We start from the raw sequence: 12,043 nt of genomic DNA, 5'->3' as shown, positions 1-12,043 counted from the left end.
TTTACACATTCCCTTTCAATGATTTAATTCATGCCTTTCTGACCCCTGCTGTGTTATGATTCATAGATTAGTGCTCATGTGTGTAATTTAACAGAGCTGAATAACAAGCGGCAAGGAGACTTAAACAAATCCTTGCGTCTGATGTTTTTATGATAAATTAGTAAAACATCATTAGTACCATGTGGCATGATTAAGCTGCTGGAAATTCTACTTAGGCACCTGTCAGGAAAACAAGAAAAACACGCGAAACATTGTGTAACAAGCAGTAAAACAAGTGTAGAAACCCCAAACAGTGGTGCACATATAATCCAAGTCGTGTACCATACCTGTATTCCAATAGATAAGCATCTGTTTTTCTTGAAGTGGTCCTTCTTTCTGTCTTCTACTGCAACAGTGGCAATGGTTGTGGTGGTGGTGACGGTGGCAGTATTGTTTCCTACGTGTTGACTTGCTGGGCCATGGATCTGCGCATTAGCAGCTTCAATGGCAGCTGTTAGTGCCTTCATACTGTCCAAGCTCTCTGTGGAGTTGCTAAGTCCAGACTGACTGATGATATCTCCCCTCTGTCCATGCCCATCCATGTATGCATCCTGGGCAGACTCTGTGCTGCTCTGGGCCGTGATGGAAATAAATGGTTTGGTGGTTGTTCTTGGTGGGACTGGAGGCGGTGTCTTCTTATAGGTGGTAATGCAGGATGACACTGGAAAAACATATGAGGGTTCTTGATTTGTTGACGTTGCAGGGAAAATGTATGCAAATATGATCTCAAGACACCAGTAAGCATGAGGAGAACAGAAGTAAGGAGAATGCTGTTAGCCAAAGAGCCCCCAAAAGCTCCAGTGACAACACTATGGAAATACCCCACTTATCAGTGTCCTCTACTCATGTCCTCTCACAGTAGAGGGAAAGAAAAGATCTACTTGCCAAGTTCCTCCTTAGCCTTTTAGGACTGTGTTCTCCAGCCTGTTTGCTGCTAACTCTTCTAAGTCAACCAGTAGAGTCAACAAGTCATTCCACCAAAATGTATGTTCTGGGCATAGCTTCCAGACAGGACACGCAAGGATCAGTCTCCAATCACATAACCAGCTAATGTGTACTTCATGCAGTTTTATTGCAATTTCTTTTTTTCTCTCTCTACCCTGTCCCACTGTATTTACTTATACATTTATTTATTAAATAATTTTAAAACTGCATTTCTTTGTTCAGAGACACATCCCAAAGCTATCCTAAGTAAAAGACTGTTAACACTCGTCATGCTTGAACTTGTGTATTTCATGCCATAAATTGCTCACTTGTTGCACAGACTTCTCAGGTACTTTGAAATGTTTTGTAAGCTGTGGAGGGCATGTTTAAAACAACATTTTGCTGTTGATATGTCTCATAATAAATGTAACATTTTGTTTCTAGGAAAAATGCTTAATTTTACACAAAAGGAGTTAATGTAATGAAGCCAATGGCTAAAGCCTGTCAGTGGGACTACTTAAAGAAAAGCATAAGTATAAACATTTGCAACAAGAGAGACTTCAAAAAAAGTTTATAAGGACTCCTCTTCATATTTTGAAGGTCATTGTAAATGCTTCTATATGGATTTAGAAGTATAGTTTGAGGTTCCCACATTAGAAACTATTGGCTGGTGTTTACAGAATTACATGCAGAAAGCACTTCATGGAGATAAAAACATCTTAATTTAAGGGATAGTTGGCAGCTCTGCAGTGCTGAAGTGCAATGCTTTCAAATGAGGAAAGAAAGTCCATTAAGAACAAAAACCAATGATGATATGTTCTATTTTTTAAGCAAATAAATGCAGGCATTAACCTGTGCAAAGTTCAGACACAAACACGTTAACATAAATTCTTATTAACAGTAATCATATGGCAAGAAATGATTCATTTTAACTGGCAGACGTCTATGCCACCCACATAAAAGGTAAGTCTGCTACAGCTGTTCTGCTCTCTGTTTGCACTGTACGTGCTTGTTGAGCCAGAAGCCATTATGGTATTAATTTGACTAGCTCAGATCCATATGCCTCATATCTCCCAAAACCTGCACGAATACTTACAGTGTAAAAGGTGTTTCCGGGGCATGAAATCACACAAGATTTTTTTTTTTCTAAGGATTCCGGTGTAAGTTTCTGATAACATGTCTGAACCCATGTTAAACACGTTAAATGCTAATGGAAAAAGAGTATTTTGCTAAGGTAGCGAGGGTCTTGAAGCTATGATTCAGTTCTGAAGAATCAAACAGAAACCACGGCATCTTGGAGAGAATACACGGCTAAAAATGAACTTGTCAAATTTTGGCTCCTGGGAAGTGAATAGTTTATAGAGGTTAAAGGTGCTTTTTTAATGTGCTTATGACAAAAGGCATCCATGGAACTAACAGCAATGATGACAATTTTACAAAGAAGGTTGTGAATTTTATGCAGTTCTTCATGGGTATGGATGCTGCCAAAAAGCCCTTGTGGTGACTGTGCACGTTCAGGTAAATCATCTGTTCTTGCTGCAGAATTATGGAGAATTGTGGAGGCTGTGGCTGGGCAATAGGATCCCAGAAATGCCCCAAGTGGCTCATGGTCTGGAGAAATGTTCTCCGAGTGGTGGAGACGCAAACTGAAATTCACCACTGAAGAATTCAAAGCTTATAACTACACACTCATATACCCAGGTAATACCATGATGATCCTGTTCCAAACAGAGGTTTGCTACAGCCATGCTACGTTGCAATTCAGCAAAGTATTAATTGCCCCATTTAAAATACAGTTGGTAAGGTCATTGTGGAACTACTGAGGAGACAGCAGCACCTTCAGGACATCCCTGCAAGGCAGGTAGGCATCATTTATCCTACTTAGCAGATAGGGGAATGATAATGAGACCCCCAAAGTGCTCTTAAGTCGGAGAGAGGGCTGTAAGAATAAAAACCAAGCCTTAACAAGGCTAGTCCCCACATTGCTGGTCACCCACAACGAGTGAGAGAGTCAATAGCAACTGTTTATCGACAGCTACCCAGCACTCTGGACACTGCAGTACAAATACAGAACCCCCCGATTAAGTTGTCTTTCATTCTGTTGGTAAACGCACTCGATGAGGAGCCTAATCCACATGGCAGTGAAAGATGTTTGCACTCAGCTAATTAAGTCTGAAGTTATTCGTAAGAGGGGGAGAGGATTGACAACTCATACGGTGAAATTGTAAAGAGAAACAGCGAACGTTGTTTCAACAAGTCAAAACAAATCCTCGGTTTCCTGGAGTCACGCAGCACGTACTGTACGGCTCCGGAGAAGCAGAGTGTGCAACTCATAAAAGAACCCCAGGCACTTCATTACTGGAAACGATGCAAGCTCCTGCCACTCCTTGGCAGGAACGACAACAAAACAATGCTCGGGCTGCAGTCAGAGGCAGCTGCTCGCTCAGTGTCGGAGCTGGCTGCGCCCTCCCAGCAGCCGGAGCACTGCAACAAAAAGGATTTGGTGCATCAGGTTTCTCCGGAGCTCTTTCAAGAGCCCAGCAACGTGTGACATGGCAACCTGAAGGACCTGACAGGTTTTAAACTGGCTACGGTGCTTTCAGTGCTAGGATGCCTGAAGAAGAATGGGAGTACTCTCCAAGGAAAAGGACAAAACCCCAGTGCTCTCCTTGTGCAGCCGAGGTCTGAGTGTTTGGTGGGTGCAGGAGGAGGACCTCGCCTTGTGCTCTGTTCCTGCAGGCAAGGGGGAAGTGCTTCCATCCAGCTCCGGAGGGGGACTGCTGCGTGGGAGGATGCTGATGGAGAAGATTACAGGATCACGGGATGCGTAGAGAAGATAGGGAAATCCTCACTTCACACACAGGGAACATTCAAGGGGTTTTGCACTTGAAAGTTAGTTTAATTCACACCAGGAAGTGAATTTAAAGGGCTCTATAATTCCCTGATAAATACATTCTTGGACATGGATCAAGGAGCGAGGTTCTCTGCTCAGACTGATCTGACTGGAGAGTCGAGTCAAAGGAGTCTCATTTGTCATTATAATTGCTTAGGCACGGCGTTAATCAGAAATAACTTTTTCTTAATAGCAAATGTGAATATGAATCCTCAGTCTGTCACAATATAGAGTAGCTTTCTGTATTATTTTACAGAGCACACTTGCTGCCAGAGCAGGTATACATTCCTCTCCTAGGGCAAGGTTTGATCCAAGTTAAATCATTTGCAAGAAAACTCTGACTCCTGAAGCACCTTGAGTCACTCCCATCTTTCCCAGCTGTATCAACCCACTCAGTAATGCTCTCCTTTCTGTTTTGATCTTTATCCTATTTCTGTGGCCTGCTTTTGGGTTACAGTTTAATCCCAAATACCTAGTGAAAAAGCACTTTCTCCAGATTAGGAAAAAAAAAGTTACGGTGTTTGTCCTCCTAGCCAGTATTTCCAAACAACTAGCTCATGAGAGAGGAATTTGGAACAGGGAGTGTCAACCACCCAGTTCAGAAGGAAGTCTAATGATAAAAAAAAAATAATCCCAGATTGCATAATAATAAAGGCCTGAATTTGAATGTTTCATTGTAAGAGCACTTCAGTTGTTTAAACATGCTCGCTAGGGAGATGAGCCCTCAGGAACAAACACCAGCACGCAAACCCAGAGTTTTAGCTCGGTGGATGGGTGCTCAGGAGAACCCCAAGGCAGACTAACATTTGCAAAGAGATCAAATTCACACAGTGCTTTGAGCGGTTCAGGTGATGAGATATGTGAGCAACATCTTTCCATCTCTGAGTTGGCAGGCTCATGTAAACATGGTTAACGAATACAAGAATAAACGAGGGCGCAAATTTAAAGTCAATTAAAATAATGGCGCTTTTCGTGAGAAAAATGACTATTTCCACAGTTTGAAGAGAGCAGCAAAAGACACAGTGTGTACACAATTAAGTAATAAGGTACAAGGTAAAAGGTCCTCAATCGTGTACAGATGGACTTAATCCTTCTGATTTAATGCCTATTAAAACGGTATGTTACAGCACTACACTCGCATCTCACCCAGCTGCACCACAAAGCAGGGATGCAGGCACATTCATGCAGAGTTGAGACATTGAGCTGCAGTTCCTGGGCTCCCCATGCAGAGGAGTGGGGCTTGATTTGGCTAGGTGTGCTCAAATGGAGCTGTTATTCTCCTTACCATGCACCTATTTCCCTGCTTTGTTAAGGTTGAGGGGGGTAGGGGTGTGAATGCTTGGAAATGGTGTTTTAGACTCTGTATTGTTATTTGCACATGCAAAAAGTTGGTATGAAAATGGGGCATCTGTTTTCTTAATCAAAAAGCTATTCTCAGGTAGCAGATGGCTTCTAAGGAAACAGAGATTTACCACTAAAACTAAACTGAAATAAAGATTTTCATAAGAAGTTCAAGACTGCCCAAGGGAATAATACTGGAGTGAATTACGGATGTCATTATCCCAAATGAGAGCTACTGAAATCTTTGTACCACGCCATCAGGACTTCTGCCAATGCCATGCTTTTTCCCTATCCCCACTACTGCCAAGCCATATATCTCAGCCGACAAAAGCCTAAGATACGCTGGCTTTGGAAACAGGCATAACTGGTAACTAAAATCCTGCAGAAAACTATACAAAGTATGTAAACTGTCTTCAGTGCACACAGTAGCACCACAGCATTAGGAGATAACACCCCAACCACCCTGAGGTCTTGTGCTGGTGCTGGTGGTCATTTCAGAAGTCTGGACATTTTTGCTCCCAGGTAGGGTGCCTCCGGCTTTCCAGCTTGGTGCAGTAAGGGGGCTCCTGAAACCCATGACTGACCGTGGCTCATCCAGTATCTCAAGTGAGATGGAGTTACAAAATCTGCATGTGCACAGTCACTGGATGAAAAGTGAATACTCCTCTAGCAGATTTCTTTTTTTTTTTTTTTCTCTTAATGACTGCTGCTGGAAGCTGCTGATGCCAGTCAGAAGTTTAATTGCTATCCCAGGAAAGCTGAATTAGTGCACAGAGAACAGGTGACGCAGCCAAAGGTGTCTGCTAAATGTCGTTTATCACTGTGATATTGCCACAAATTATGTATGCACAGACAAAATTCATTGCATGTGGGCTTCCTATGAGACCCACTTCACTTTTTCTACTATGTAGCCATAGCTGAACTTCTCTATACATTAAAATTTACCATTATGCTAACGGTGCACAACTTCAGTAATTCAGCTCATTCAGCCTCAAACAGAGAAGTCTGTAAACAGCTGAAGCTCTGGAAAAACATCTCACATAAGCTGATAGTCATTGCCCAAGTGGATAGTTGCTAGGATGGCTTATAATATTTTACTCTTAAAAAACATGATCTTCACTGGGGTCAAGCAATTAGGACTCAGCTTTAGATTTTCTGAACTGCAAATCCTCCACCTCATTTTGGTTAACATGTAAGATCCCCCTTGCCTTTTTACACCATCAAGTGACCAGAGGGGATGGCAGCAGCATTTGCTTCCAGCAGACAAAATTGCATGGTGCCCAAGGAGATGGTACTTTACTGAAGGGCTCGATCCTGGCTGTTGGCTCATGTGATGTGATGCCGTTAGGTACCCATCAACAACCCAGGAACAGCATCTCAAATTGAAACTCAGGCTGAGAGGAAAATCCGAAGTGAAACTATTTTGGCCTTGTCCTTAAACTCTGGTTATCAACAAAGCATCTGGAAAAACAACACCAGGAACAACACAGGTGATATGATTCTGACCCAGACAGACACTCTCTGAGAGCTTCAGAGAGTCAATCTTTAGAACAGTAATGGTAGAAGCTATCTGATACACAACATCAGCCTCTACATTCAGTGAAACATGTTGGAGAGGACTTTAAAAAAAAACCAACACAAAAAACAGTAAGCAGTGTGGTCTTTCTGAGTTAACATACAATTTGCCATCTCTTTTAATCTGCACGACGTTTCCTTTTTTTCTGAGAAAAAAAAAAACAGGGAACCATTGTCTGATTTATAGCTTAAACTAAGTCTACTGCACTGTTAAAATGTTTTCTGCACTTAAATAGTTCACCAAATCCTTCACACTCCCCCCCCCCTTTTTTTTTTTTCAGAGCAGTCATGGAAAACAAGAAGCATTAGAGCTTTAGATAAAAAAGAACACTTAAAATATTTTGTGTTTCAGAACTTGCATGCCATCAAATCACCACGGTGAGAAATTCATAAACTTTCAGAATATCAATAATCCATTTTATAAAAAGCATCTATGGAGAACAGAGGAAACTATCTGAAATATAGTAGTTCATCCCACTAAGATCAAGGATGTGTAACAGTAAATAAATATAATAATAGGCAGCTTGATGAAATTGGATCCCTTTCCCATATATTTTCCAGGAAGCTACTTCACTGTTACTTTGATATAACATTTTGTTATGTGTTACTGCAGCACACTGAAATTCCAGAATTTGCATCCCTTTCCCTCTGGCAATACTGTTAATAAAGCAAAATGTTTTTTTAATTATTATTATTATTATTTAATATGGAGTTGCACTAACCAAATGCAGACATATACAGATAAGCAGCTATTTAAGTAAAAACACAATGCAAGAACCAAAGCAAGAACCAAAGCCTGTATTTTCAGAAACTTGGGGGGGAGGTTGAACTTTTTCAACAAGCATTTGTCCACCTGAGCTAGGAAGATTAAAATCAAAAGATTCAAATCCAAACATAGTCTGAAAAACTTACTTTAAAAAAAAAATAAAAAAATATTGAGGAGCAGTTGAATGTAAAGACTTGGGCTGCAGATGCATGCTGCAAGTTCTTGAGGCTAATCACTTAAAAACTTGCCACTTACTTACACTTTTGAATTGCATCTGGGTTCTTGAAAAGCTGACCCAAGCTGTAAACGAACCTCATTTCCAGACTATATCAGTAGCTCATTCAGCAAGTAGTTACCCAGTGAGCCTACCAAAGTGGAGCCCACCTTTGCCATTCTGCTTCAGTATATTACTGTTGGTGGTATTTCTCAAAATTGTCATGTAATATTTGGAACGACTGGTTATGAACATATTGATGTATTCTTCTATAAATAGTTTCCCTTTGTTTACACATGGAATATTTAATATCTGAGCAGCCAATATATAGGAGACTTGAATCCTGTCAAACCTGGAGATACATCAGGGCAGGTGCATGGTCAGGACCAAGCCTACATGTTCCTAAAGCTCCCAAGAAGCAGGGATTATGCATTGAGTCCCCCTTTGCTGTTCACTGGGAAGCACTGCATTTTGTCCTTCCTGATCATCTGCTGCCAGTCTTCAACCCATGGCAATGGAGCCGACCATCAGCAAACCAAGTTCAGCAGTCACTAATTTTAGCAGGAGCTTGTCAGTCACAAATTTGGTGGAGAAGTTGCGGGGTGAAGTTGCTCAGTTTTTGTCAAGTAGGAGATCAGATTAGAGAATAATTAGGATTCTCCTTATCTCTTCCAAATCTGTGAATCCCAGAAACTAGCCTGTGAACCTTGAGGAGAATCAGGCAAGCCAATTATCTAAAGTAATCTGATCATGCAGCATTGAAGCTAGCTAGGCATTAACATAGTTGGACATCCCTGTTTTCAACATTACTGCAAGGATTTTGTTATCACAGTCTTCACTGAACTAACTTTGAAAAGGCAGTATTTGGCTGGAGTATTGACACTTCAAAGTGTGATTCCTGTCCAATGAAAAATGACTGTAAAAATTGTTCCCTCTTCTTGAGGCTGGAAATGCACCTTTGTTTGCTGCTGATGTTAGCAAGAAAACAAGCTTCTACTGGTTATTACTCCCAGTGGTTTTCCAAATACTTAATAAACTTAAGGTAGGGTAAGCAGAATTCTGTATCATTGCACACATTGGCATCAAGCTGCTCTCACAGAATTTGATTAGTGATGCATCCAAATTGGCTTAGAAATCAATTAGTTTAAATTGCTGCAAATCCACCCCTGATGTGGACATGTTTATATGTGGATATGATTGAAAAGGTCTTTTTTTTAATTTAAAAATAAATAAATGCAGAGGATGTAAGAGTGATTCGTTCAATGAGTTTATCACAATTAACTGTATCAGTTAACTGATTTTAAATTGATTTCCTTTTATGCCATGGTGTGCAAACACACTTCACATTGTTATCAGTTACATCCACTTGAATACACTGAAAGCTGTACAGGTGTTAATTTAACCTAATGAAAATCTCTGAATTTAAAAGCCCTCTTTAACTTTCTCAGTCAAAATCTGTTGTCAGGGTTGCTCTGCTTGAATTGTCTTGTTCTTGCATGGTTTGCTTACTTTTATACTTGGTATTATTTTAAAAGATACAGTAAAACAAGGAACTTTTCAAAGCTCTGCACTATACACCAGGTATATACATACAGGACAGTTATATTCCTTCAGTCATTATGGGACTGGTATATACAGCTAGTACAGAAATGTAGGTACACCAGTTTTGCACGTTATTCAACCCTAAGGCTGTTCAGAAGCTTTTAAGCAATCCAGAAAGTCATTGCTCTGACAAAGGCTATTCAAATATGTGTAAAACAACCTGTATGTGATGGAATTTACTATTTTTGGTGTCATAGCCACCTACACTGTTAACAAACTACCTCACTGTGCTGATGAGCATAGGTTTTGCTTCCTCACAGTGCAAAGCACTTTGTCACCTGATCCAGCAAAGGACTTAAATCTCTTTAAGAACCCATCTTAAGAAAAAAAGTGTATACTTAAGCTTTTTTGGTCAGTCTTTGCCTGCATCAAGGCTTTTAGTGCCCTCTCAGTGTCTCAAAAGTCTACCTCTCAATTTGCTTTTAGAATTTTATTTTATGCTGCTTGATATGCAAGATTATATTAAATAGTTAGGTGAAGATTTAAAAGTTATTTGGATGACAGCAATAATGAAGGCCTACTGTGTTTTAGTGAGATATAAGTTGCAAAGAAACTGGCACAATTGGCAAAGAAAATAAAAACTAGTACAAACTATAAGAAGAATGTGATAATAAAAGCAACATGAACAACATTTTTAGTTGCTATAAATTGCCAGGAAACACCACAGGAATTGTTTTATATCCTTTTATTATCAATGCAGTTTGCTATAGCTCCAAAGACCCACACAGGTTTAACAATGCACTCTATTTTTCTTATAGAGAATTAATAATAAAAATAGAAAATCAGCATTCAGGAAGGAAAGTATCACCTAGATATTGAGCAAGACTATCTGTTCAGCCAGGGGAGTACCAACTTGTTTTTACATAATCAGTATTACATTCTTCAGCAAACTTCCCTTTCGTGGGGTGTCCCACTCTGAGTAGGAATGTCAAAAACAAGTGAGTTGCCCAAAACCAAAAGGAAGAGATGCTTGCAGCAGGAAGAAGGAATGAAAGAGGGAAAGTTATGACTAAAACCACAGTCTGTGCAAAAGAGTAACTTGTCACCTGAGACAGAGAGTTATGACCCAGCTGAAAAATTCTGCCTCCCTTGTGGTCTGGGTAAGGTTATCAGATGACCTTTTGGAAGACATCTGTGCAGGGCAGATCTAGCACTGTGGGGTAAATCCATTCACTGTCAAATGAGGAAATGTAGACAAGGGCTTTACACAAGAAATTATACCTATCTTTGGCCTTATTTCAGGTAAAACAGCAAAACTGACTCAAGCCTGAGGACATTAACATTTTTCAAAACCTAGGAAAAACTGAATAATTTGGTGAACAAGGCATATTAAGAACATGTGAAATATGTATTCTGTGTTGAGAGGAATTAATATCCAAACTAAAATCTGGTTTCCATCTTCCCAGCCTGCATTCAGATTAAGAAATTCTGACCTTGCTCAGTGACAGGCTCGAGATCACTGTGGGTGACCTCATTCTTTTATCAATTTGGTCATTTTATGACAAGACTCCTGGCTGATATTGCAACAAACCAGCTCAAAATACTAGATTGGCATGAAAAATTCTTATTGATCAGCCTGAATGTCCAGCACACAAACTGTTGACATCTCATGTACAGTTCACCAAAGTGCACAGGTTACTATAGAGTATGAAGATGCATTTCAGTAAATCTGAACAAAAATAATGTCTCGTTGGGAGTCCTGAACTAGCAACAGGACAGCACCCAGATATTTCAACAAATAAAGATGGTGGCCCTGACACACATGGATGTGGACAGACCAGGCTCAAGCTATTTGAGATGTGAGAGACATTCTCATCTTTCCACATGTTTCTGCATTTATTAAAGAAATGCATGGAAAGGAAGCCTTGAAGAAGTTCTGATTCACAGTTTGCAGGAGATGTCAGACACAACTTCCTTGGGGACACCGGCTGCATCTGATGACCAACACCTATTTTTTTTTTTTTTTTTTTTTTTTTTCTATCTTACTCACTCTGACTTACTTAAAAATAAGTCAGTTTAGTAACAGTGGAAATTTTAGAACTTGAGAACATGATCCCGAAACCCTGCTGGCTGAATTCATTCCAGTGGCAAAAGTCAGAAGCTTATTTTACATAATTTCCACAATGACAAAGCAGCATTGCCTCAGTAAAGGACCAATGTGAGTAAACTTTTATCTCCGAAACACAAGTAGGATTTATCTTTCTATTGCAATTTCCTTTAGCTAGAGATTTTGAAATTAGTGCTCGTGGTCTCAGTTTGGGATAAACCTCCCTTCTCCCTAGCTCCTAGACTACACAATAATTCTAGCATTTCTTAATTTTCATAATTGTAAAAAATTAAAGATGCATTTTGTGCTGTCTTAGTTAAAAGGTAAACCCAGGCCATCTATTTAGTACGCAAAGAGAGAAAGCAAACACACCCACATGAGTTTTGGCACTTCAAAGCATTCAGACCTTTTGAATCTCTCAACTACTGAAGTGCTCTCTAAAGATCACAGGGCCAATACAAAGTCTCAGCAAACGCCAGCTAAGTGAATCCTGCAAATCCATACAATCTCACACGCACATTGTAAATCCTCCACGCCTCAAAGTGCATAAGATGCAGTGAAGGGGCTGGATCAATTTTTTAACCAAAGCTGCATTTTATTTTATTTTTTTTCTGCCCAAGCCTGAAAGCTCTTCTTCTTTAA

At 40.1% G+C, this 12,043-nt stretch overlaps 1 protein-coding gene across 1 annotated transcript in view; it reads right to left on the bottom strand.

Moving 5' to 3' along the window:
- The window catches only part of DLGAP1 (DLG associated protein 1), a gene marked incomplete at its 5' end in the record, with an annotated part of 138,779 nt that overhangs the window by 24,905 nt on the left and 101,831 nt on the right, over positions 1-12,043 (bottom strand). The window contains one exon of the mRNA XM_082754037.1: positions 327-700. Within this exon, the coding sequence (XP_082610163.1) occupies positions 327-700 (374 nt within the window). The remainder of the gene's footprint in view (positions 1-326; positions 701-12,043) is intronic.

The sequence above is a fragment of the Aythya marila genome (genome assembly GCF_965140915.1).
Source record: "Aythya marila genome assembly, chromosome: 2".
NCBI classification, from domain to species: Eukaryota; Metazoa; Chordata; class Aves; order Anseriformes; family Anatidae; genus Aythya; species Aythya marila.
The sequence above is the reverse complement of the archived record's forward strand: the minus strand, read 5'-3'. Positions and strand labels throughout refer to the sequence as shown.